This window comes from Lates calcarifer, linkage group LG13 (genome assembly GCF_001640805.2).
Source record: "Lates calcarifer isolate ASB-BC8 linkage group LG13, TLL_Latcal_v3, whole genome shotgun sequence".
In the NCBI taxonomy this organism is placed as follows: domain Eukaryota; kingdom Metazoa; phylum Chordata; class Actinopteri; family Centropomidae; genus Lates; species Lates calcarifer.
In genome coordinates, this window is record NC_066845.1 from 26,203,483 (window position 1) to 26,229,100 (window position 25,618).

Below are 25,618 nucleotides of genomic sequence, written 5' to 3' on the forward strand. Positions count from 1 at the left end.
TTGGTCATTTCCTGTGGTATTCCTTCATTCTGTGTTTGCATATGTGGGTGAGAGATGGTGACAGATATTCAAGATAATATTGTTTGTGAAAGAAGAAGCTACTAACTATCACTAATATAACATCTGTGAAAAGTACAGAAGTAAATGTAACAGATGAAGCTGTGAGGATCCTCATAGGCCTCACCTGTTTACAGCTGTTCAGTCATAAACCAGAAGTTAAAATGTTGACCTGTGGATGGCGCTAGATGCTTTTACAGTTCAGACTGCAGTTCATCCTGAGAGAGACGTGGATGTCTGAAGCATGTCACTGTAATCCATCCAGTGGTTGTTGAGGTATTTCTCTGAAAACCACAAACGTCGACCTGCTTGTGGCGCTGGAGGCGAAGCCAGAGGGATCAGCAGAGAGGGAGTTCCTCGTCTGGGGAACATGAACATTTCACAGACTGGACGTGATGACTGAACACGTCACAGTGCATCTGACCAAAGACCAGAGGCCTCATCAGTAATCATTAGGTAACGTGTTGGCATTAACACTGTTTGAGCTGACAGGGAGCTGGTGTTTGATGTGTTTGACCTGCCTGGCTGATGTGTTCAAGCTCATTTAGAAACTCTCTCTGCATCAGCAGTGAGAACAACACAGGTGTATTCTTACATTCTGTATGTCCTGCTCTGTTCTGGTCTTTAATAACATTTAGCAGAGCCCTGTTTGTGTTCTGACATCTGTTACAGTAAAAGGTTGATTCACCTTTAGCTGTTTTCGTTTCCTGCAGCCAAACTGGTTCGCTTTCGTGGGAGGCTGCAGACAAACGGTGATCACTTCTGAGGAAATCTAAATGTTAACACACAGGTTGATGTGTTGATGACATGGAGTAATTTCCTGACAACACCCCGGGGCTCAGTCTGTAGACGAAGGTGCTGAGTTCATTTGCTGGCTTCCTCATCCACCGCTCACATCTTCAACACATCACAGATAAGACTGACACATTCTCTGTCGCTGTTCAAACTGAGCTCAGCTCCTTCAGATGAAATCAGTGAGCGCAGCCACTGAATGGATGTTTAGAATGAGCTGATCTTATGGATACACCGACTTTCTCCAGCTAACATGGACCTGTGGTCTTCTAAACTGTACTTTGCCACCTGGACAGTGATGAGCCTCCTCGGTGTGTTCTCTCATGGTGAGTTGTCTACAGCTTTTCACAATAAAAGTCACATATTGCATGTATTTCTCTGTTATTTAAGTGTTGATGGTTTAAGCTCAGGTCTGGACTAAAGTGGTTTTTAGTGTAGATTTAAAACAACCATTCTCAGATACGTATTAATAAAGATCTAGAAATTAACTGACCTCAGGTCCAGTTTAACGTCAGGTCATTTGTTGTATGTCGTTGTTACCTGAGTGCTCTTTCTGTTTTCCTCTGTCCTCAGAGTCAGTAGATGTTTGATGTTAAAACTCTGCACTCACAGGTCACTGCTGTGTCCATACACTACTCTTACTAAGGGAGCCAATTCAAGTCCTGGACTTGTAGAGGGTCTGGTTCTGGCTTATGTCCCCTTAAAACAAATACATCTCTAAAAATAACTTGCTCTGTATCAGCCAAATGATTTTCTGTGACAGTGGAATGTAAATGAAATATTAAAGGCATCAAGGAGGCAGAAGTAAGAACTGAAGTATTAACCCTGAGCCCAGACAGAGAATAATCCACATTTAATCACCTCATGTTTTAATTCACACCTCAGCTGTAAAACTGGGCCTGTATCTTAGAATAAACGTGGTGAATTTTAGTGCATTTATTTAGGGTCCAAAACAAATACAGATGGTGATCTGCTGTCAGCAGGGTGTGTGTGTTCTCGGTGGATTCCCGTCAGCGTCAGTTCTTGTTTTCTGTGTTTGTGTGTCAGAAGTGACGGTGAAGAACTCTGATCTGAAGCTGTGTAAAGACGATGAGAGAGTGTGTGTCACTGACCTCAGAGACTGTGGCCCCAGACCAGCTTCGTCTATACAGAGTGAGCACACACACACACACACGCAGCAGTGAAATATCCTGATGTTTGTGTCTGACCTGAGTTTAAACCTCAGTATAACCACTGACTCAGTGACACACTCCACACACTCTCTCCCAGCTTGTGGCTGATGGTGTAACACATTTCCAGAGGTGGAGGAAGTTTTCAGATACTCAACCTGTTACAAGTAAAAGTCCTTCTTTAATGTGTCACTTAAATAAAAGCATGTAAATAGAAGTAGAAGAATCAAGTTCAAATGAAGTACAAGTACCTCAAAATTGTACTTCAGTGTAAGAGTAAACGTACTTCGTCATGTTCCACCATTATCTTCCTGTTTTAGTGAAAGTGCAGTTTGTTGTTAAAGCTGGATGCTCCTGTTGTTCTGCTGCAGAGACTCTGAACATGACGTGTTACCACACGTTATACACGTCCATGACCTGTGAGCTGAGTCAGGCGTCCGACAGCCACGCTGAGCCTGACGTCTCGCTCATCTTCAGCAGGTAAACACACACACGTCACTGCTCAAACTCAGAAGTCATGGAAATGAACTTTAAACATGTCATGTTGTCTTCTTCTTCTTCAGTGTGAATAAAATCATCTCCTGTCACGCCATCTTCAACCCGGCCTCCACCCTCAACGTAACAGCCAGGATAATGAACTACCTGAGGAGGAGTGAGATCAGATCCCAGCCTCACACTGTGTTTGTTTATGAAGCAGGTCAGTCGCCCACAGACGGCACTGTTTGACTTGTGATCACTTCACAGTAACCCTGTCCTCTGTCTGTCTCCTCAGTCAAACCCTCTCCTCCTGTATTAACTGTCCTCGGCTCCACTGACGACTCTGTTGTTGTGTCTTGGAGAAGCAGCAGCGACGGCAGCTGTCGGCTTCGCTACAGAGTCGACGGCGCTCAGACGTGGTCTCAGGTCAGCATCAGTACACTGACTGACTGTTGACTTCCCTGGAGCCTGGCCCTGATCCTAGTCAGTCTTTGTCTGTGCTTTGCTTCCAGTCTCCAGGTGTCTCTCCTGTGTTTCAACATCAGGAGCAGGTCTACACCATCAAACACCTCCTGCCGTTCACCGTCTACAGAGCAGCTGTGGCTTGCAGGAAGTACCACATCTGGAGCAACTGGAGCCCTGACGTCACCGTGAGGACGCTGGACAGAGGTAAGACTGAGGAAGACTTCCTGGAATGAGGCACATGTGGCACTGCAATAATAAACCAGTGACGTTAAATAAGTGATTTCAAAGAGTCCAAAAAATGAGACCGCATTGATTCCAAGTTCTTTTTCTTTGCCAGCGCCCTCCAGACCTCCAGAGGTGTGTTACCGAGTGGAGAGAGCAGATTCTCCTCACCTTCATCTCATGTGGAAGGTACAGCAGAAATACTTCACCTAGAAAACTCTTTCCCTTCACTGTATAAAGAAGAAGGTCATTTTCTGTGTGAAGTCTCACGTCCTCTCTTTAGTTCTTTTTGATGGTTGTGTCCAAGAAAATAAAATGTTTGAATGGTTTTCTCTACGTCAACAAAGACAAAGACACTCAGCTCTTAAAGCTTTTGCTGTGTTTGCTGTTTCCTCTGTCTGAAGAACAGCAAACCAGCAGCGAAGCATCGCACCTGAAAACAAGGACATGGTTTAAATGTGGCACGAGAACAACTAAATGATCACATAAAGACTGACAGTGGTTTAGATGCAGCCTGTTATTCACGGCCCTGCACGCTGTGGCCTCGCTCCTGATCAGGACTGGATTCAGATAGTTGATCATATCATTGTGCAAACAGGCAGCGTTATGAAACGTTATGTCTCTGTCAGTAATGTTAGCACACATTAACATAAACAGTTATTAGAAGTAACATAGAAACAGATTCATGGACTGAACTTTATCTGCAATACTAGTGAAAACTCACTAATGGACCATCGCTGCGTTAAGCTTCAGTCAACTGAATCTGAAACGTGATAAATAACAACGAGCTGCAGCCTCAGAGTCTTTAGAGGTAGAGATGACTAAAATGTCGCAGATCAAATGACTCATATCTGACTGCAGTTTTTTGTCCAAAGCTGAAGCTGAAACTAAACCAAAGTCAGAATCAGGATCCGGCTCTGACAGTTTGATGTGAAATGACTGTGGTATAAATGCGAAACGTCTCGTCTCTCTGCAGGAGCCTGACCTCCGTGAGGCTGGAGGTCGTGGCCTTGGATACCAGGTGAGCTGCAGGCCAGCGAGGAGGCAGCGTCCGCAGGACACACTGATTCAAAACGTCACAGGGGCGATGGCGCCCCTGGAGGTCAAAGAGGGGAACTACAGCGTCACTGTCAGAGCCTTTAACTCAGCCGGCTTTGGACCTGCCGCACAGCTCAGCATTGACACACAGACACAGAACAGTGAGTGGCACACTGGGTATAACCAGTTCTAAAGGCTTCATAAGCTCTAATTAACGTCTTTATTAACTGATATTAAAACGTTAGTTATGCTTTGTAGCTCAGTTATAAGCCACTCATACCAACAACTTGTGTTTCTAACATGACACTTTGCTAACACACACCAAGCCTTCAGTAAAGATGAGTCAGTCACCTATAAATATTTAATTTAAGGATTTTCCACAACCTGGCAACATAAAAGTTGTTGATGACTTGACTGATTAGCCATTAAAACTGTTTATACATGCTGCTTTATTAGATGATGTGATGTGATTTCACTCTAAATGATCTGCTGGATGACTCGACTAAAATTTAATCAAAGGCTCAGTAATTTAATGTCCCACAACACTGTAATACTGTAATCATCACACACACACACAGAGAGAGAGAGAGAGAGAGAGAGAGGGACTATGTTAATCAACTGATCAGTGAATTTGCCAATCCTAATGATCAGCCTTCGATTTTTGAGCTGATACTATCTGATTTAACCAGTTTCTGCAATATCCTGTGTGTGTGTGTGTGTGTGTGTGTGTGTGTGTGTGTGTGTGTGTGATGAGCAGGAAGCAACAAGCTGTCACATCATGTTCAGATAAACATTCAAATGTTCTCTTTACACTGAGGCTGAATGGTGTTTACACATACACATACTGACGTTCATGTATATATATATATATATATATACACACATATATATGTGTGTGTGTGTGTGTGTGTGTGTGTGTGTGTATATGTTTACCAGCATCTGTAGGTGAAGGTCGTGTGATGGTGTTAGATATGAACCAGCTCTTCATGCTGCAATGATACTTTAAATCTGAGTAATTGTGAATTTCCTGTGCAGATTAATAAATTATCAATCTATCTAATGATAAATATGAAATAAATTACTAAATGTTTTGCTCAGTAATGATGAGATTATGATTTAAAACTTCATGTGCTTGTACTCCATCATGTTGATGAGGAGACGGGAAGTCTTCTTCTCACTGATGATCCTGTTGTTGTCTCTGCAGATCTTCCCTCAGTCAGAGACTTGTGGGTTTCCAGTTCTTTCCCAGCTGCCAAAGACCTTCTGGTCCAGTGGGAGCTCAGTGCAGCCCCGCCCCCTGCCCTGCCTGTCGGCCATTTTAACGTTCAGTTGCGCTCTGAGGTGCATCCATCCGCCAGCCGCTGGTCCACAGTGGACGGCTCCATCACCTCCACTGTGATACAAGGTACAGCTGTGTTACTGAACTCTGCATTTATTTCACTGAGATCAGAGGAGGACTGCTCTCTAACAGGGATCTAAATACATCTGTGAACAGCAAGGCAAAAACAACAGTGTTGTGTTCATATTTATGTTCAGTGAACCAAACTTTTGTTTTAGAGGAACTTTGGTGAAACTCAATATTTTTCTCATCAACACATGAAAAGACCAAAAGCAACAATGACCAAACTAAAAATCTGTCTAAAATGTCTGACAGATTCATCCACCGCTGAAAGTAGTCCCTGACAAATGTGCTGTTTCCTCTTCTTTGTGTGATAGGATCTACAGAGAGCAAATGTTTTTCTGGAAATTACTGAGCCTTTGTTAGAAATGAAACTTTGCGTTTGAGTCATGTGCTGTACACATTTGCTGACAGAAATATCAGAGTGTTTTCCTCTACAATCTGACACCATCTAGGGAGTCATCTGTCGTATGAAAGCCGTGTTGCTATTTTCTATTATCAGATCCTGTTTGTCAGATTTTGCTGCTGTACCAAACTCTGCAGCTGCTTCACAGTAAAAGTCTCATGTGATGATTAGCAGCAAGGCTTTTACTCTGAAACAGCTACAAGAACAAACACAGACTGTGTTCTACTTGGAGTGTGTGCAGTGAACACTAACTGTGCGGTGTGTTTACAGACGTTGACCCTGATGAGTCCTACCTGGTCAGTGTGATCCCCGTCTACAAGCAGCAGTGTGGATCTCCTCTGTCCCTGAACGCCAGCCTGCAGCAGGGAGGTGATAAACCTGTGCTCACTAATTAACATCCTGACGTCAGCATGCTTACCTTAACAGTCACCGAGTGGATGACTGAATGTTATGTAAGGCTGTTAACACAAGCAGAACAGTCACTGTGTTTCTACCATCAGCTCCTTGTTTCAGCTCTTATGTGCTGGATCTGAATATTTCAGTCTTCAGGCAGAGGACTGGTCCTCTGCTGTGCTGCTACAATGAGGTGGTTTTGTGGGATTTTAAGTCGTCAGACACGTGTGAGGACCTTTGTTTTTTGATGATCACATCATTTGGTTTAGGTTTGGCTTCTCACTTATCTCTAGTTTTGATGAATCCAGAGTCCATAGTAACAGGAAAACAGGTCTGTAAACTAAACTCTGTTCACCTCCACTGTACCGGAGCAGCACGAACATAAGAGGTGAATGTCTTTAAACCTGGACCAGGACAGAGAAAAACATCCACTGAAACACCTGGGTACTGTCCTCTGCTGTTTCCTCAGCTCTGATGGAGGCGTTCGACCTGAATGTTGTTGACGTGACCAAAACATGGCTGACAGTCAAGTGGGCGTGGCAGAGGAAGTCTGGACCAATCAGAGTGAACAGATACAGAGTGATGCTGAAGAAAAACTCAGAGAGACACAGTTAGTCAACAGAGTTTTCCTCTGAACTGTGTCACCACAATAATTAACACAAAAACACGTATTTCTATATATAACAAATGTATTTATACAGAATGTATTTCACATCAGAAGAAACTGGTCCTTATAATCTTCTGTCTCTGTGAACACAGACACTGTTCTCTCCTTCCCACCTGTGTCTCTGTGGTGGAACCAATCACAGCACACCTTTCTCAACCTGACACCTGCCACTGAGTATTCTCTCCTCCTGTTGGCCGACGACGTTTCCAGAAACATCATCACCGTCACAACCAATTTTGGTGAGTTTCACTAACTGTTCTAAACAGAGAGTCAACAAACAGATCAGCTGAAGAGGTGAGATATCAGTGAAGTGACACAGAACACAGGAGCTGCTGGAATACACTGCCTCCATCTGTTAGTGTGTGTGTGTTACTGTGTGGTTACTTTTAATTTTGTTGTGATGTTATTTAGTTACTTGTGTTTTAAAGTATAAGCACAGCCTGGAGAACGAAATCTCTGCACTCAATGGTTCAGTCACTGGTCAACACAGAGTAGAAAATAAATTAACATAAATGAATGAAACGGTCTCAGTGCTTCCCATCACTGGTGTACTCTACTCTGTATTCTGGTTTCAAGACAAATCCGTTCAGATGTGACTGACTGACTGACTGTTTCCTTTCAGATGAGGTCCCAGTCGTGGCCACAGTGACTCCTCTGCTGCTGCTGGCTGTCATTGTGTTAATCATCAGCATCTTGTCCAGGACTGTGTGAGTCAACACACACACACACACACACACACACACAACCCCACTCTAATATCAAATAAAAAATATCCCTTGAAAAAAACTTTCTTCTTCCATCTAAGTAAAATTCATTTATTCTGTGCAGGTACAAGTCGTACTTCTTCCCCCCCATCTCCAGCCCCCGGGGCAGTACGACAGGCCAGTGGCTAATGCACCCAAACCACCAGGTAACCTGATTTTTACAGCTTTTAGATTCGAGTTTTGTCACTGTGACTCACCTCAGTAAACCTCTGTAGCTCTTGATTTTCTTTACATTTAGAAACATTACAAACACGTGTTTGTAATTTCCTTCCTGAACTATTTAAACTCAGAGTCACTCTCTAGCTTTTTCCAGAGCTTTCCATTGTTTCACACTGTCTTCATCAGTGTGGGAGACAGAGGAATGGTCCTTTAGCTGGGAAACGTATTTAACCTTTTAACTGAAGGTATATAATGTTAGTTTATTTATGGCTGCATCGTTCAATCGTTCAGAGAAAACATGCTAAATGTTTTGTTTGGTATCTTTGTAAACTTTGAATCTCGACTGTTTTCTATGCGTTTCACCTGGCAACCTGTGTTTGTAATGACCTGGTACATTAGTCAGTTGTAGTCTTTGCCAGTGTGAGTCTGTCAGAAACTTTTCTTTATCAACATCAGCTTTTCCCTGATTAAAATCCCCTCATTTATTCCCTTGGATAGAAGTCTGCAGAGTTAAACATCCTGGATATCACACAGTTCCAGGTGACAGACGTACTCGGAGAGAAAAGTGCCATCGTGATCGGACCTAACTCTCCGTTTTCCTCAGAGGAGGACCTGCATGAAAACACGTCTCTGCTGCCACCCGGTCACTTAATCATCAAACTGTCAGGCCTCAAACTGGACGCTGAGTATGTCTCTGATACTCCACTAACCACCGAGCTCCAGCTCCAGTCCTACAACCCTGACTATGCAGTGAACTGCCATCATTCGGACAAGGTTTTCGTGTCTGAGGAGAGGCGAGAGGCCGACGCTGCTCAGGCTCATGAAGGTCAGATCTGGTTTCCTTGGAGAGAGGAAGTGAACATGCAGCTCGATCTCTCTCAGATTTCATATCAGACAGAAGCCGCTGTAAAGTGCAGCTTTCACGAGCTCATGACGAAGGCTGACAGTCGCTGTGATTATCAGATAACCTGTGAGGCCCAGTATGTGCTAAACTCTTCCTTTCTGGGTAAAAGCGATGTTGAAACAGAGAGCGGACACATCGACTGCTCTTATCTGATCTGTGACACTGACTATATCGCAAACAGCTGCTTTACTGCAAAAACTGCAGTTGAAGACAGAGCCAGCAGCATCAGTATTGTATGCTAGGTCGTTGACGCTGCTAGAAACAGAAGACCAGACGGCTGAAGCTAAGCTAGCAACTCACCACAGAAAACAACATAGATGAATAGATTTTTAAAAATGGAGACAACTGAGTTAAAAAGTCTGTTCTGTTGGTTTCATACAGGAAATCTAAGACTGAAGCTCATGTCTCTCCTTGTTTCTTTTTGCTTTACATGCAGTGGTGTTTTTGTATTTATCTGGACACACTGTTAGCGTCTGCTGTACTTTAACTCCACTTTACGTAGAATAGGATTATAGATTAGGATGCTAACAAGCCTACAGCTAGCAGCTATTTGAGTGTTAATATAATGCTAATATAATGTTTGATACTAGCTTGTTAGCATGATGCTCTTTCTATCAATAATAAAGACGAAACACAAAACAATAACAACACGACATGTACAGTTTGTATGTAGTGTTTATCATGTTAGCATGTTAACATACATACAGTATATTTACAGTATTAACAGTCATGTTTGTTGCCATGGTCAAGAAGAATCACAAACATTAAGCTACTAAATTTCCGGTTTATAAAACCGTTACATGTCAATCATCAGAGATTTTGTTGTTTTAACTAATTTATCATCCTTATCAGGGAAAATCAACCTTCTTTTCATTGTGCCATCAGTCAGTTCTCTTGAATACTGCATTAAACTACATTTAATAGATGTGTAGTATAATGATCCCTATTATAACAGCAAGAAACTGTTTAATATCATAGTTAAGCTACTTTTTGAAACTGCAAAGAACCGAATTACAGGTGTTCAACATAAATCTTCAAACTTTATTAACATTAAACAGTTTTTTTTTTCCTTTAAATTATTCATCAACAATAAAATGTTGCTGTGTTGGAAGTGTCTGTGGTGTTGACATAATTTATCTGTGAAATGTGTTTAGTTGTTCTGCTCAGAGCTGCGTCTGGAACAAACTGACTGCTGCTGTTTGCAGACGACAGCTTTCTCTATGTGTCTGTTATAATATCCAGTGAGCACTTTCACCATTTCTCCCCAACCTTTGCACTGTTGTCTTTTATATGATCCATCCTCACACTGCAGGTTCCCAGGTGTGAGTTCAAACCTGTTGAAGTAACTGATGCTTTCAAGTCGGAGTGTCTGAGATATTTCCCCTCAACTTGAAGCTGGTTTAGAAAGCAGTAGACCTGATCTGTCTGGAGTTCAGATGCCTGAAAGGTGCCAAAGGCTGGAGGTCAGAGGTTAGAGTTCATGCCGATCCAGTGTCTGATCAGTTGGTGGGCGATGGTCTGTCTGGGAGGGACGGTTAAGGCTGCACGGACTCCTCTGAACAAGGAGTCAGTCACCTGAACAACAAAAATGAAAAGTTAGATTCCTGTCCTTAAGAAATAAAACTGAGACTGTCGACACTTTGATAAACATCTGTGTTCACACTTCACCTACACCTAACTGTCACAGCGGAATATTGTTGCTGCTCTTGGATCTGACAGCCGAAGACTAAAGACCTCTGAATTCATTCACACCATTTTATACATGTAGTGTTATAACCTGTAAATGTTATCCTATTCATTTTATTAAACTGATAATCAGCTCATTAATTATAACTGAACTATTTCCATGACAGCGACTCCATGAACCAGCACCATCCACTGATGAAGGCCATGAGTTACAGCTGAGAGCTCCAGTAAGTAAAACTTATGAACCTTAAAGCTCAAATCATTATTTTAATCATCAGCCATCAGTGGTAGTAATATTGAAAGTATTATTAATGCCATTATTATTATTGATATGGGTCGTTGTGTTAATAGTAGACTGTGTTATGGTTGCACCTGTTGCCGCGGGAACCACCGAGCCTCTTCGATCTCGTTCTCGTCCACTCTGATTTCAGTCGACATGGCGACGGCGAGGCAGCCGATCATGAGGTTGGAGGGCATCGGCCAGGGCTGACAGGAGACGTACTGAACCGGGCCGACCTTCACGCCGCTCTCCTCCTCCACCTCCCTCCTCACGGCGTCCTCGATCGACTCCCCTGATGAGAGGAGGTCAGACTTTGTTCTATACGCTCTGTAACTTTTTGGAAATTCATGTGAGTCAATGCAGAGTGTGTGTGTGTGTGTGTGTTACCCGGCTCGATGAATCCAGCCAGACAGGAGAACATGCCAACAGGGAAGATCTTCTTCCTTCCCAGTAAACACTGGTTTCCATCAGGGTGGATCACCAGCATGATGACCACTGGGTCTGAGAACACAGGCAGAAAACATGATGTGTCCATCCACGGCTGTAACCAGAGTAACTGAGCCTCAAGATATTCAGTTTACTCTCAGAGACAGCTTCCCATCTGAGAAGCTGGAGCAGGTAAATGTTTGCTGATTATTCATGGTTGGTGCTCGTACCGACTCGTGGGTAGCAGGTGTTGTGAACCCCCTGCAGGCTCCTGCAGTCGGAGTTCAGGCAGCTCCTCTTGTAGCCTCCCTCCTCCAGCTTGGTGCTGTTCCCACATGTCGGACAGAAGCTGTAGCGGCTGTGCCAGGCCAACACCGACCGAGCCTGAGCCACCACTCCTGGAGGACAGAGAGAGTTAGGGAGATGTTTGTGTAAATGACAACAACAACAGAGGAAATGCTGTGTCTTCCTCACCGGCCTCGTCCTCGCTGAGTTTCAGCAGGTCTCTGTTGGGCGACTTTGGGAAGGAGCAGTTCTTCTCTCTGCAGCGTTTAAGAAGTTCAGCTGCGTCTTCATCTGTGCTGAGGGCAAACCAGGCTGGAGGCTCCTGCACACCCTCCTCTGTCTGAGAGGAGGAGGAGGAGGGCTTTTTCCTCTTCTCCACTCCGAGGAAGATGAGCACAGTCGCAGGTTTCTGGAGAAGGTCTTCAACTGCCTCATATCTGAAGCGACACAGCTTGGTCTCACCCTGTTGGAGTCAGAATCAAAAGTCAGACTGAGAAACCACGTCACTTCAACTCTCGACATCCTGCCGTCGGACACGTACCCCTGTGCTGTGGTCCTCCTGGGAGCTGCTGACCATGGGGCTGAGGCTGGAGAACACGAGGTAGACTGTGTGTGGGTCGCTCTGTTTGGCCTCTAACCACACCTTGTCAGTCCTCTTCCCGCTCAGCCGGTCCAGCGTCTCTCTGCTGAAGTAGTTTTCCTGCTGGCCGAGGTCGGAGCCCAGCAGGACTCGCCGGCAGCCGTCGTCCGTCCGGCCCAGCAGGTTGCAGATGTGTCTGTGGCCCCAGAACTTGGCGATATCGTAGGCGGTCTGAGACGAACTGTTCACTGAGAACTTATCACAGCTGGAAGACAAAGAAGAGGTCTGAGGTTTCAGGTTCATCTCTCAGAGGGTGTAGGCTGCATGTCCAAAATGTCCTGTCCATACCCATGTGACAGCAGCGTCTCCACCACACTGTAGTGTCCATTGCGGGCGGCGAGCATCAGCGCCGTCCAGCCGCTGTATCCGGTCTGGTTGATGAGTGAGGGGACGTGAGACAGCAGCGTGGACACCTCGCTCACGTGTCCTCTGGCTGCAGCATCCAGGAACTTCTCCACCATCTCCTCCTTCGCACTCAGGTGGAGGCTCGTCATCCTGCTGCCTCACGGCAACAACACAGACAGACGAGAGAGGAGGAGACGCATTTTTATAAGATAAAACCAGCTGGTAACTAATTGTAATTTTCCTGATTCTCTAACATGAGGATCTGCTGCATGTTCCCTGTAATTATTTTAACAACTACAATCACAAAACCACACATGAACACATCAGTAATAATCTAATGGCACTCTGTCTAATACTATAATACTACTAGAGTACTTCTAATACTTTAGATACATTTAAAAAACAGTTTTCTGTGTAGTAAAGTATTTTACAGTGTGGTATAAGTACTTCTACTTCAGTACTCTACCACTGATCATTAGTAACTACACGCGGTGCCTTTACATTTTTCTCCCAGGGGAGGGGCCCCTCTCCCTCTCAGCCTCTCATTGGTTGAAACAGCTGTCAGTCACTCTGGGCTGCGCCTGTTAAATCACACTGTTACAAAACTTACGAGAAACACCTTGAAAACCACGTGTTTTACTGTGAACGTTCATGTAATGATTTCAGATCAGTCCTGCAGCTCTGAGTTCAGATCTACAGTCAGTCATGATTCACCATGAGGCTGTAACCAGTCAGTAACCAGGCTGTAACCAGGCTGTAACCAGTCAGTAACCAGGCTGTAACCAGGCTGTAAGCAGGCTGTAACCAGGCTGTAACCAGGCTGCGCAGGACACACAGGTGAAGCAGCCTGTCAGTGACACACAGGTGAAGCAGCTGCAGGTAGATACTGTTCAACATTTCCACCTGACTTCAGTCTGAGGACTGACGGGTCACAGTCCCCTGAACGTATCACGACGAACCGGAGAAACTGTTTATCAGCGACTTAAAAACGATCAGAGCAGAAAACTGAAGCAGCGGATTCACGTTAAATATAATAATTATCATATTAATGCTGTGTAATTAACCTCACCTTCTGTTCAGCTCCGGTTACACTTTGTCTGTTATGGTGGAAGAAGTGACGTGCTGCGTTCAAGAGCAACAGCGACGCAGACCATACCGTGATGCCTTCAGGTACCCCTTACGCTACCGTATTTTTGAAACTTTCGACCACCATATTCAACTTTTTACATAAATACTCACAGAGATGATCCCGTAAGTTTCTTTCTTTGTTTCTGTTCTTTGTCTCTTTTTTCTTTTTCTTTTCTTTTCTTACTTTTTTTGCGTGAATGTTAAAATGATTTAGAGGATTTTAGCTGATTTATGGTCACATCATGCAGCTGTGACTTTACTCCAAAATACACAATAAACAGGATTATATCATCAGACAGATTCCACATATAAATATCAGGAGTTTTTTGTTTGAATTATCTCATTGCAAATATTTACTGATTTATCTGCACATTATCTTTGAGTGTCTATTTTTAACATCTTTTTAGAGGTTGTATTTATTGTATAGATTGTGTGAGATATTCTGATATGTACTCGGTTGTGGTGTGTGACTTTTATTGATGAAAATGTTGAAGATACACTTTAAAACTTTTAAAGCTGGATTCTCCGAGGAGACTGTGAATGCAGCACAGTTGTAATTTGCAGCACTCTCTCCTCTGCTGTTGGTCAGTGCTGATGTTGAATGCAGCTTCATCTCATTCAGTCTGAGCTCACAGAGAGAGCAGGATAAATACAGAGGTTAGATACAGAGGCCTCAGGTTTATAATATCTGATAAAGAACAGATAAACTGCTGATGATTACTCTAAAAACTGTTTAAAAAGAAATGTGTGTTCTGAAGAAACTAACAGTAAAAACACAGAGTGATGATCCATGAATAAAAAATAAAACAGGACAGAAACGTGGTTCAGTTAATATTTTAATAAAATAATGTACAAAATAATGTTATCACAGATACACAATTAACTGCTTCATAATCACATGAATAAAACACACACTCTGAAATCCTGATTTTCATCATTATAAATAAACTGAACAGAATCCGTTAATATTCACTGTGGTTACTCACGTTCATGTAAAACACACAGAAGGTGGAGAATATAAACATACAGCCTGTTACTGTTAGAGAGAGACTGACTGAGCTGATTAATGTGTGAATCAATGGAAACACAGAGTTAGACTTGAACTTTTTCAACACACACCATGCATTTGTGTGTTGACGCTGTACACCTGTGTGTGTGTGTGTGTGTGTGTGTGTGTGTGTGTTAGGAGTAAAAGGTGAGGACACTCTGGTGGTTTCCTCGGACCAGCAGCAGAGGTGGGAGGTCTTTGGACAGAGTTTCCATCCAGCACATGTAGAGAGCACTCGACACTGTGCCCTTCCTGGCCAAAGGCATGCTCCTGTACAGAGAGGAAGAGGAGGAGGTGATCAGTGATGAAGAAAAACATCAGGACGGGAGAGTGAAAGAGCAACAGAGCTCTTTATTCCTAAAGCTACAAAGGTCAGTAAATGTGCAGCAGCTGGTCACTGCTCTCTCTTCTTCCTGACAGCTGAGGGTCTTACATGACGATGAGCTTGGCGGTGCTGGAGTGCTCCTTCAGCAGCTCGTTCAGCCTGATCTGACGGTTGGTCTGAAAGTCACACACAGCACGTTAACACAAACCTCTGCCTGACTAAGGTGAGCTGTGTAATGTGGTCAGAGCTGATGTGGCAGCAGTATCCGGGCAGACCTTGGCCTTGTAGAGCTCCAGCTCGTTGTCGGTGATCCTCCACGGCTCCTGGGCCTTCAGCCTCTCTGCGGCTTCCTGCTCCATGTCGTCCTCCTTCAGCCTGTACGGCTCGATCAGCTCCTTAAAGGTCAGCTTACTGCAAAATAATTCAGGCGTTTTGTTAGTATTTTGCCTGACGTTGATCGGTGAAGCTCTGACAGATGAAGGAACTCAGAGCTTGTACTTGTGTTTCTTGGGTTTGGTGTTGATGTCTCCGAGGACGTTGATATCAGAGAAGTCGATCCTGAACCTGCTGAGCAGCGTGGCCATCCTGCCGGGACAACGACAACACAGTAAAGACACGAGGAGAGTAACACACACTTTAGTTTTGTTTAACTTGTTCTTCTCTGCCTGTGTCAGTGAGTGTAAACACTGTGCGGCTGTAACTTGTGTATCTGTGTTAAACAGTTCTGCAGCTGTTGTCTCACACTCGGCGGTCGTGGTCGATGCGGTTGATCTTTCCACCGATGAAGACTCGGATCCTGCAGTCGCCCCACTTACTCCTGTTGGTCAGCAGGTAGGGGATCAGCAGAGTCAGACCTGCAGATGAACACATTCAGTCTGTCGGCTGTGATCTGCTCTCATGTTTTAATATTTATTGTGTCAGATGTTTTCGGTGTAAACACTGACCTCCATCATCAAACAGCCACCAGACATCTATGGTTCCTTTGCCCTGTTTCTTCTTAAACTGCTGGCTGGACTCCAACAGACGCTGGTCCGTCAGACTCAGAGGAGACTTGGTCTCTGGAGCAGGAGACAACACATACAGGTACATGTTAACACTTTGATATGAGAAGCTGCTCAGCTGTGTGTTGTACTGATTACCTCTCATGATGAGCGGGCTGCTCTGGTTGCTGGTGGTCTTTGAGGGACAGGAGTCCGAGTCCAAGTCTTTGGCCAAACTGACAGAAATCACCACCTCCTTACTGCCCACTGGTGGCTTCTCGTGGGACGACAGCAGCTCGTCTGCAGGGACAAACGGACACGGACAGATACAGTACAGACATGTAGATGATCTGATGGATGTTCAGAAAAAGACAGATGTACCTTGTCCCTGGATGTGAGAGATGTCCAGTCCCTCCTGCAGTCGGAGGATCACCACTCCAAACTGCAGGTCGAAGGCGTCACTGGGAAATAAAACACAACACAGCTGGCTTCATAAAGTCATCTTTGTTTTCCATATAAAAAGGAAAGTACTGAAACTGATTCCTCCAAATAAAAACATGTATATTTTTCCTGCTTTTTGCCACTCTTTCCCTCTCTTCTGCTATTTTACATCCAGCCACCAGATGTCCCCAGCCTTGCCCCTGTACCAGTCACCTGACACTCTTTACCCACCTGCACCACCTGTTCCCATCTCCCTCATCAGCTCTGTGCACACAGACCAGCCCTCTGTCCTCAGTCAGTTTGTTCCCTGTCTCTCTGCTGCCTGCTGTATTGACTACCTGCCTGTTCATCACTCACCTGCCTCTAAGCCTATTTACTCTGATTAAAGCTTCATGTGTGACGGTTCGACAAACTGCAACATCTCAAACCAAACCTGGCTTGAATCCAGAACTTCAGCCACGCTGGAGGCCAAAAAGAATCTTTGTAAAATGTTAGTGTCTGTTTTGAAGAACACTCATCCAGCCTTACTGTATGGTGTTGATGTAAATCTCCACGTCTCTCATGTCTCCATCGCTCCAGTTGTTCTTGAAACCCATGACCAACGTGTTGGGCTTCAGACGACCCAAACCCACAGCCTGAGGATCACGATGCATTTACATGAGCTGTGTCTTGATATTTGTTTTTATGTAAAGACATTAATAGATGCAGGTGAAATGAATGATGAAAAAGGACGTGATGAACCCTGATCGAGCCTGTGTTCTTACCTGCAGGAGGAACTGCGCCCCGTGCCTCAGATTGTCGGAGTAGACAGGAGTGTAAAAGGCCTTGATGCGTTTTTCGTTGAGCCATCGCTGACACCGAGCGTGATCCTGGGCCAGCTCCTTAAAGTTGGTCCGACGGGAAACCTGGAGCAGAGGAGGAGGGACGAGACACAGACGAGGTAATGAATCAGTTTCAGACGTCACAGATTAATGACGTGTATCTGCAGGTGGATGTGTGTTTAGCTGATCTGTACGTACAGTCTTGACGTGACCACAGACCATCAGACCAACGTTCTTGGTGAAGGAGTGAACCAGTTGAAGCAGAGCAGGACGAGAGTTTGGATAACCAGTCAGCACCAAACACTGCGGCCTGGAAACAAGGAATTTAATCAGTTGATTAAACGAATTCAGCTGCTGTATTTAGACAAATTTCAGGTTTACAAGGGTAACCCTTTCCTCCAAAGCTTATTAAATGTTTCTACAGTAAAACAGCAGCAGTGGATTCAGTTCGAAGCCTGAAGGGTCTGAGTTGGTATAAAAACGTCAACAGTGCCACATCTGAACCCAGAATCAAAACCCAGATCTAACCAACCAGCTGACCTGAAGTTTTTAACGTGGTCCTCGACTCCGGTCAGGTTCAGACAGTGAGTCAGAGCCTGGTTGTAGATCAGAGCCTGAGTGGATGAACCCCAGTTCACGTCTACAGGAAACAGCACAGACGTTAGTAAGAACAGTGGAGACAAGAGGATACGAATGGACTGTGGTGATGGTGTTATGTGTTAATGAAGTGTAATAAAAAGGTGGAGCACAGGGTGAAGTCTGTGAGAAAGAACAGATCACCGTCATGTTCTTACCTGGTTTCTTGTAGCTGACGTAGATGTAGAGAGCGAGGACGATGAGCAGAGTGACCAGAGCCGCCCACCAGTTAATGACAAACATCACCACACAGCACAGGATCGCCCCCGCAAGAGACACCCACATGTTGTAGTATTTGAAGCTGGGGCGCCACCCTGTGGTGGGAGACAAGACAGCAGGATCACAAACCTTCATAACAAATACAGACCACGACAGGGAGGAGCAGTGTTCTACAGAGTCTGGATTTTAGGAACTAGACGAAATCAATGAGGATTACTAGACTTTAAGTTATCAAGTATGGGTAATGTAATGATAAAAATGTGCCCCTAAAGGTTCAGTTAATGGGAACTATTTCTGAGGTCAGTTTACCTGGAGAGTTGGCCAGGGAGGCGTGGAAGACGGAGAAGTTGATGAGAGCGTAGGAGGCCAGGAAGAAGTTGGAGATGATGGGAGCGATGATGTTCAACTCCGCTGACAACAGAGAGATTCAGTATTCAAAACCAAGTGTGTGTTCAGTTTCTCTTTATGTGTAAATTTTTAAGGTGTGTGTGGATGGAGCAGCAGTGATGTGTACAGCAGCCTACCGATGAGGATGAAGGCGAGGCCAATGCAGAAGGTCAGGACATAACCACGGAGAGGCTCGTTGTTCTTCCCATAACCCTTTGCAAAAACACCCAGTCCTGGATAGATGTTGTCCTTACACAGAGCCTACAGTCACAACCACAACAGGTTTCAGTCATTCAGTCATTTCATTCAGTACAGTCTCACTGGCCTGCCTGTTCAGCCGTTCATTGACTGTGAAATAAAACTGACCTGGAAGACTTTGGGTGCGCTGACCAACGAGGCCAAAGCTGAGGACAGAGTGGCTGAAAAAATCCCTGCGGTGATCAGAGGACCGAAGCCCGACACCAGACTCATCACCTGGACAACACAAACACACACTCTCACTTCATTTAGGTTCACAGTTACAATCCATTCAGAAATAACATGACTCATAAAAAGCTTGTTTATTGGAGAGATGAGCGGTTTGAGGATGTTGGTTGGGATTACAGGAGACCCTCTACAGATACATGTTTACTTCCTGATTCTGTTGTTTCTACAGGTGTGACGATCAGTGCACTAAAAGCTGAAGGGACCCACTGAGGTGCTACAACACTGAATCTACAGAAGGAAACACAGGTGAGTCTTTACTCAGCACAGAGAGCTTCTGGATCAAACACGTCAACATCTGTTTAAACAAAGTTTCATTCTGATTTCTTTCTAAATCGAATAGTTGAATATAAAAGTCATCTTATAACAAAAAGTCCTTTACTGACTGAACTGAGGACAGCTCTGTTCTCAGACCTCGATACCTACCAACATCATGTGACGCCTGTTAGTTGTTAGTACTGTAGAAACCTCATCATCATCAAAGCTCCTGCAGCGAGTAGGAGGATGAGAAACACACAGAGGTTAGATTCACCCACAGCTGCTTCGCTGATTTATTGATTCACATTTTTACAGATGAAACAGACACTAAAATAAAACAAGATCAAGTGTTTCTGTCTGTAGGAATGGACGAGTGTGTGCACAGTGTGAGGGAGATCTGTGTGTGTGTGTATGTAGGTGGATGTTGTCAATGCTCTCATTCAGCTCTGTCTCCAGCCAGAGAAAACCTTGTGACTCAAAACAACAGTCACTATTATCACTGCTGCACTTTGTTAGGGAACAGCTTCGAGACACACACACACACACACACACAGTGTAGCCATCTACGACCACATGCAGAGACACAAGATCAGATGTAGGATCATTTTTAAAGTGACAATCAGTCTGTTATTGAACAATAATGCAAATACCTGATTTCCATTTTCGTCATTATTCAGAACTACAGTATTTACCCAGTGACAGGAAGTGCTCAGTAAAATATTGTGGTGAAACAAAATAGTTTTTGTGACTTTAGATTAAGAAAAACATTTTTGTTGCGCAGTTATATTAAAGTAAGTTTACTGAGACAGAACAGTCAAATAAAATGAGGAGCCAAGTTAAACCCTTGAAATAACAGTTACTGCACCTTTAGCAGAAAAAACAAAGGCTGTAGACTGTGAGTCTGATAACGCAGCAGTAGTTAAAAGTAATATCATGATAAGGTGAAAAGAGTTTTAAAGGCCAGACACATGATGTTCAGCTCACACTCACTGTAAAGACAGAGGATGATTAAAACTGAATTTGTTCATCCAGGAGGTGAATGTGTTGTGGAGGTTTGTTGGTTTGTTGATGTGTGTGGACGATGGGAAATGGGACAGTGTCGTATCCTGACACGGCATCAACGCCAGTGTGTAGGCCTCCATAGAGAACAATGGCTGTGGGTGTTCTGATGCACGTCACGCTGCCAGTGTGTGTGCCTTTATGTAACACAAATTCCTGAGTGTTGTGAGGGAAAAGAACAATAAATTCCTCCACCTGACGTTGTCATCGTATCCATGTTAGGAATTGATCTTGATCTGTCCGACCAATCATGTTAGAGATACTCAGTTTAAATCCACCCCTGAGCCGAGTGTGTGTCAGTTACCTGGAAGTCGTTCATCAGGCCGTACTGACAGCCTCCCTCCTTGCAGATGGAGAAGTCGTAGCCCAGCGTGCAGGCGGCGTCGGTGCAGTTCACCGTGTCGCTCACCGTGTCGTTGTGGTCGCCGGTCGCATCTCTGACGATGCAGGATCCTGCAGGAGGAGAAACCCAACACACTCTGATATACTGTGACAACATGTAGCTGGAGAGGCAGAGTCAAACCAGCAGGGAGATTTAACCTGGTCTGCTTGTTGCAGTTAACCAACGTTTTGTTTTGTTTGCTGCACCACTTATCATCCCACAGATCATTTTACACACAGCTCTACTTATATTTTAGGGTCAGCTGAGAAATAAAAGAGCCATCTGTAAATCTGTCCTGTTGGTTCATGAACCTGTGCACATGGATTTGCAAACCTGGAGGATGCAGTCGCCATCAAACAAGTCATCTATGCACATGGTTACCAAGGATTGACAGAGTTATCTACAGGTGTTAACATGAAGCTCAGTGTAGAACATTCACCTGTAGAGATGGCCACAGCCACATAGGTGATTCCTGTGATGAGGATGGCCAGCAGGGTTCCTTTAGGGATCGCTGACTGAGGGTCCTGAAGGTAGAAACATGATGAGAGTCAACTTAAAGCTCTGCTCCAAAACATATCTGAATGTGGAGAGAGGATGTCAAAGGTTTCTGTGATCCAGACTCCTTGAAGAGCCTGCCAGGACCACAGAGATGTTCTAAAAGCTGAGCTTACAGTGAGGTCTCCAGAGATGTTGGCTCCAGCCAGGATCCCAGTGGCTGCTGGGAAGAAGATGGCGAACACAGAGAAGAAGGTCTCCTCTTCTCTGAAGTCTGGACCCAGGTTCTCTAAGAAGATGGCCGCTGTAGGGGAGAGACTTTTCATTTAAGTTCAAACACAGGAAGTTTTACGCAGCGGAAACTGAAGACAGACTGGAATATAAACCAAAACCAAGAGAGTTAACAATGCAGACTGACCGTGATAGCCAAAGAATCCTTTGGGCTCTTTGCTTTCTGTTGGCATGAAAGTTCCTATGAAGTAGTTGGCGATGGCTCCCAGCAGGATGACCAGGAGGACGATCTGAGCCTGATGGACAGAAGAAGAAAGAGATGACCTCAGGTGAGAGTATGAGTGAGTTTAATGAGATTTTCTCACATCAAATTACTTCTAAACATTTTACTGATGTGATTGTTATTGATCAGGATCTTGACTGTAACCCTCATACACATGCATATATTGTCATTGCTAACCTCCACATGCTGACATGCTCACAGTGACAGAGCTACCATTGCCATAATCGCAGTCCAGCTACCTCAGGCCTACTAACAGTTTCCAGTTGCAGGATAACTAAGCTTACGATTTGTATCTTTTGTTGATCTTTTGCAGAAGGTGTCAGAGTTTTTTGTGACGTTGTGGATTCACAGTCCTACCTTGGCTTCCCACTCCATCCCAGCCACGGAGATTCCCAGCAGCAGGATGACGGTCAGAGTCCCAACGATACGGATGTCGTTTAGTTCATCAGTCATCAGAGCGTCAACATCCTGCAGCCAAAAACCAGAGCAGGAACAAGGTCAGTATCAGAATTAGTTCTCTGATGACAGACAGATGTTTGAATAATGTACCAGAGTATTTCTCACATTAAGCATCTCAACCACTGTCTCAGCGAAGCCTACGACGTACATGGCCACAGCCACGGCGTTGGCGAAGGCGAAGATCAGCCCGATGGAGCCTCCAAACTCTGGCCCCAGACTCCTGGAGATCAGGTAGTACGCCCCTCCTGGACAGAGGGTGACACACAGACTGTTAGAGAATTTATTTCAGGAAAACTGGGAGATAAACAAACCAAATTTCCTCATTAGTCAGAGAGTATTTTCAAAATAAAAGCTGCTCTCTCACCTCCTCGTACGAAGCCATTGGTTGCTATAGCAGAGGTAGACAGACCAGTGATGGTGGTAACCAGTGTGGCCATCAGAATGATCGCAATGGTCAGCCCTGTTAGAAACACATAAATAAATGAAAACAAACAAGAGTTTTAAGGAGATCTTCACAGCAGTCGACCATGTTTAACAGATTCACCTGTGAAAACTACACTTTACTTTTTCATAGTATAGAATCATAACATCGTCAGCTTCCTCTCCATTGTTGAACATGGCACAGATACTATTTCCAAAGTGTTAAAATATAAATACATAACCTTGCTTTCCAGCTCATGGGGAAAACACTGCTGTTACAACATCATATGGTTGATGCTGTTCTAAATTTTTCATTGAAAGACCAAAAATCAACACTGTGCTACTTCCTCAGTTCTTTCTGATGCTCTTACTGTGTCTCTCAGCTCCAAACCCACTGGTTCTTACTGAGGATGTAAATCTGTAAAGACACTTCTAAAATATACTGTCATTCTCCAGAAAACAGCTGGACGCCCCAGTTTTTAATAAATAGGAAAACAGTGTGTTTGTTGGGGACGATTTTCATGTGTGGACTAATCTACAGTTGGTTGTGTAGTGAGTATCTGGAGTAGCAGTGAGGGGTATGTAGGACTGAGTAGAACTATATCAGGCTTTGGATACACACTTGTTCATCAGATGCTTTTATTGTTGATTTGGATCTTTTCATGGGATTTATTAAAGAGAATAATATAGAGCTTTATCGTTGGAGAAAGTTAAATTTGATTTATTTGTACCGACCAATTCCAGCCTGTCCGACAATCCAGGACATTCTGATGAAGAGCATCACACCCCAGATATTCAGCATACAGCGGATCTGCAACACACAGACACAGAGAACTCTGTGAGGAGGTGAGTCCCACATATGATGAACCTACAGTGGAAACACAGTGTGGTCTCCTCCCTGATTAGCTGCATGTATTGATCAGATCACATTAAATATCACAGGCGGAAACAGAGGAATGCTGTGTTAACATTTCTCCAGGTATGTGACACTAACCAAGACTCCTTTCACCCAACCAAACTTGACAGTTCCTCCTTTCGCCTCCTTCGCCGCCAACGCCGCCGCCTCCTCAGCTGCTGACGGCTCCTCTCCATTGGCCAGACCGTCCTCAAACGGCTCCTGACAGCCAATCACAGACAGGCAGGTGAGTAACAGGTCATGAAGAGGTGAGTGCTGTATATCATTAATGAGTTCATTACAAAAATACACAGGGTTTTGGCTAAAATCTATAAAATTGGAGTTAAAAATTGAATTAGTTTTTGAAATATTGGCTCGTGGGCAGCATTTTCCATCTTTTACACTTTAATAAATACTGACTTTCATTCATTAAATTACTTGAAATTAATTGATATGTGCAGAGCTTCATAGATCAACTATAACTTCAACAAACCTTCACCCTCTCAGAACCAGTTAGAGACATTAGTGCTCATTAAACACAGTCATGTTTCATTTAGTGGAGGTTCAGCCTCAGTCTGTTCATGAACTGAGGAGAATAAAGTTTCCTGAGATGTGTTGAAGAGTCAGTCCACACTTTGTGTTGTTTCACTCGTCACCATCGTCCTGCTGTCAGAACACTAACTGTTCACTGATGTACACTGCACGTCTGTGTCACAGATACCTAGTTGTATCAGAGGAGTGGGAACATGGCCGGGGGATGCCTTCAGGGTCATGAGAGGCAGCATTGTGTGTGGTGTGTGTGTGTGTGGTGTGTGTGTGTTGGGGTCATGCCTCCAGTGATGTCACTGAGCCCACTCAGGTGGGAGTGAAGGGAATGTTTTCTGTTTACTGCAGTAAACAGACTGACTCCTGTCAGGTGGACGTGAAGTGATAACTGCACATTAACTGAACATTAGACTTCAGACGTGTCAAATATTAGATATCTGTGTGCAATTTAGTCTCATTTTATCACCAGGAACTCATCTGACTATAAAGATCATGATTTTACTTGTAATTAAAAAGTCTAATGTTGCTGCTGTGAATTGAAGTAAAGTGTGTGAGTCCTAAAGTCCGTAACTCCACTGGAACTTGTTACTTTTGCTGTGAAATCTGTTAAATGTCGTTACTTTGTCGAGTTCATCGTGCAGCTCCGACAGCGACGGTCTGGTCAGCTTCTCCCCGAAAGGCGCGGCGGTCTGCCGGTAGAACTCGATGTTGGGCACGGCGTCTATGGTGTTGTGTCCGAAGGTCCTCATGTAGTAGGTGTTGGAGTGGGAGTCGGAGATGTGCGTCTGTCCCGTGCCTGTGGAGTGGAGGCTGACCGAGTCGCTCTTCGTCGTGTCCGGCTCGTGGAAGACGTCAGGCGGGAGCCCGATGTCCATCGCGCTGCCCAGCGCGCCCGAATCCGTGAACCCCACCACCCTGAACCGACCTTTGGAGTCCTCGGGGGCAGGGGCAGGGCTCGGAGATGGCGCGGCGGATTCTGTCACCACATCCACCTGGAAGCGGCTCTGAGCGGAGCCGCCGCTCCTCAAGGACGGTTTCTGTCCCGACATGTCCCGGAGAGACGATAAAAACCCGCCAGAAGACTCAGCGATGCACCGAGAGACAAACGGCTACCGGGACACAAACACGTGCTCCAAACCCGCGGTGAGGTCCAGGACGCAGCGCAGCAGCATTTAGCACCGAGCAGAGCGAGAGGACGCACCGAGCCGCGGAGCCACGGAGAAACAGACCGGGAGACCCGAGACCCAGTTAAACATTTAGACACAGAACCGTCAGGAACTCCTCTGGTAGACCTCTGGTTCTGGACGCGTCAGGACGCAGTGTGTGTGTGTGTGTGTGTGATGTGCGTAAAGGAGACCAACTCTCTCTTTCTCCGTCTGTCTCTATCTGTCCGTCTGTCCATCCACGAGTTGGCGAGAGTGTCGTCCCTCTGATGGTGACTCAAACGGGTTATTGTCATCTCTCTCTCTCTCTCTCTCTCTCTCTCTCTCTCTCTCTCTCTCTCTCTCTCTCTCTCTCTCTCTGGACTCTCGAGACATCCCAGCATGT

General features: G+C 44.8%; 3 protein-coding genes and 2 long non-coding RNA genes across 12 annotated transcripts; 3 read left to right on the forward strand and 2 right to left on the reverse strand.

Moving 5' to 3' along the window:
* Positions 1-520: 520 nt before the first annotated feature.
* LOC108881656 (interleukin-6 receptor subunit beta) lies at positions 521-10,028 on the forward strand. 6 transcript variants are annotated; one of them, XM_018673731.2, is made up of 16 exons: positions 521-1,175; positions 1,897-2,001; positions 2,119-2,185; positions 2,390-2,498; positions 2,582-2,715; positions 2,791-2,921; positions 3,008-3,164; positions 3,298-3,371; positions 4,159-4,381; positions 5,425-5,625; positions 6,296-6,394; positions 6,888-7,028; positions 7,178-7,324; positions 7,708-7,792; positions 7,914-7,995; positions 8,507-10,028. In XM_018673731.2, the coding sequence occupies exons 2-16, from the start codon at positions 1,939-1,941 to the stop codon at positions 9,152-9,154; spliced, it is 2,361 nt and encodes a 786-aa protein (XP_018529247.2). In that variant the 5' UTR covers positions 521-1,175; positions 1,897-1,938; the 3' UTR covers positions 9,155-10,028. The 6 variants fall into 6 exon arrangements, with proteins under 6 accessions (XP_018529247.2, XP_018529244.1, XP_050930827.1 ...); XM_018673728.2 differs by lacking the exon at positions 2,119-2,185 and having other exon boundaries at positions 521-657; positions 771-1,175; XM_051074869.1 differs by lacking the exon at positions 2,119-2,185 and having other exon boundaries at positions 543-640; positions 771-1,175.
* nudt12 (nudix (nucleoside diphosphate linked moiety X)-type motif 12) lies at positions 9,570-14,395 on the reverse strand. 2 transcript variants are annotated; one of them, XM_018673733.2, is made up of 9 exons: positions 13,644-14,395; positions 13,076-13,155; positions 12,518-12,727; positions 12,131-12,434; positions 11,779-12,052; positions 11,535-11,702; positions 11,266-11,379; positions 10,971-11,170; positions 9,570-10,487 (listed from the first exon to the last, which is right to left on the reverse strand). In XM_018673733.2, the coding sequence occupies exons 3-9, from the start codon at positions 12,721-12,723 to the stop codon at positions 10,377-10,379; spliced, it is 1,377 nt and encodes a 458-aa protein (XP_018529249.1). In that variant the 5' UTR covers positions 12,724-12,727; positions 13,076-13,155; positions 13,644-14,395; the 3' UTR covers positions 9,570-10,376. The 2 variants fall into 2 exon arrangements, with proteins under 2 accessions (XP_018529249.1, XP_018529248.1); XM_018673732.2 differs by lacking the exon at positions 13,076-13,155.
* A 129-nt stretch (positions 14,396-14,524) lies between these two features.
* On the reverse strand, positions 14,525-25,464 carry LOC108881660 (solute carrier family 12 member 2). Of its 2 annotated transcripts, XM_018673739.2 has the most exons (26): positions 24,691-25,462; positions 23,624-23,746; positions 23,365-23,440; positions 22,574-22,669; positions 22,315-22,454; positions 22,108-22,218; positions 21,655-21,763; positions 21,413-21,540; positions 21,181-21,265; positions 20,664-20,812; positions 18,926-19,033; positions 18,697-18,820; positions 18,482-18,583; positions 18,112-18,267; positions 17,858-17,957; positions 17,516-17,627; positions 17,261-17,401; positions 17,025-17,131; positions 16,437-16,516; positions 16,215-16,355; positions 16,020-16,133; positions 15,818-15,929; positions 15,574-15,660; positions 15,351-15,486; positions 15,184-15,251; positions 14,525-15,020 (listed from the first exon to the last, which is right to left on the reverse strand). In XM_018673739.2, the coding sequence occupies exons 1-26, from the start codon at positions 25,117-25,119 to the stop codon at positions 14,885-14,887; spliced, it is 3,270 nt and encodes a 1,089-aa protein (XP_018529255.1). In that variant the 5' UTR covers positions 25,120-25,462; the 3' UTR covers positions 14,525-14,884. The 2 variants fall into 2 exon arrangements, with proteins under 2 accessions (XP_018529255.1, XP_018529254.1); XM_018673738.2 differs by having other exon boundaries at positions 16,020-16,355; positions 24,691-25,464.
* On the forward strand, positions 15,789-17,012 carry LOC127143162 (uncharacterized). The gene is made up of 3 exons (XR_007814394.1): positions 15,789-15,906; positions 15,997-16,158; positions 16,672-17,012. It is a non-coding gene; the product is annotated as an uncharacterized LOC127143162 (long non-coding RNA).
* Positions 17,303-20,833, forward strand: LOC108881662 (uncharacterized). The gene is made up of 3 exons (XR_001960658.2): positions 17,303-17,436; positions 19,215-19,291; positions 20,710-20,833. It is a non-coding gene; the product is annotated as an uncharacterized LOC108881662 (long non-coding RNA).
* Positions 25,465-25,618: the final 154 nt, after the last annotated feature.

Coding starts and splice junctions, on each gene's coding strand:
- nudt12 (XM_018673732.2), bottom strand. CDS start 12,723: ATGACGAGCCTCCACCTGAGTGCGAAGGAGGAGATGGTGGAGAAGTTC. Junction 12,435..12,517: donor GAGACGCTGCTGTCACATGG/GTATGGACAGGA, acceptor TTTGTCTTCCAG/CTGTGATAAGTTCTCAGTGA. Junction 11,171..11,265: donor GGCTGGATTCATCGAGCCGG/GTAACACACACA, acceptor TCCTCTCATCAG/GGGAGTCGATCGAGGACGCC.
- LOC108881656 (XM_018673728.2), top strand. CDS start 1,103: ATGGACCTGTGGTCTTCTAAACTGTACTTTGCCACCTGGACAGTGATG. Junction 3,165..3,297: donor CGTGAGGACGCTGGACAGAG/GTAAGACTGAGG, acceptor TTTCTTTGCCAG/CGCCCTCCAGACCTCCAGAG. Junction 3,372..4,158: donor ACCTTCATCTCATGTGGAAG/GTACAGCAGAAA, acceptor GTCTCTCTGCAG/GAGCCTGACCTCCGTGAGGC.
- LOC108881660 (XM_018673738.2), bottom strand. CDS start 25,119: ATGTCGGGACAGAAACCGTCCTTGAGGAGCGGCGGCTCCGCTCAGAGC. Junction 21,266..21,412: donor ACATCTCTGGAGACCTCACT/GTAAGCTCAGCT, acceptor TTCTACCTTCAG/GACCCTCAGTCAGCGATCCC. Junction 17,958..18,111: donor CGTCAGCTACAAGAAACCAG/GTAAGAACATGA, acceptor TGTTTCCTGTAG/ACGTGAACTGGGGTTCATCC.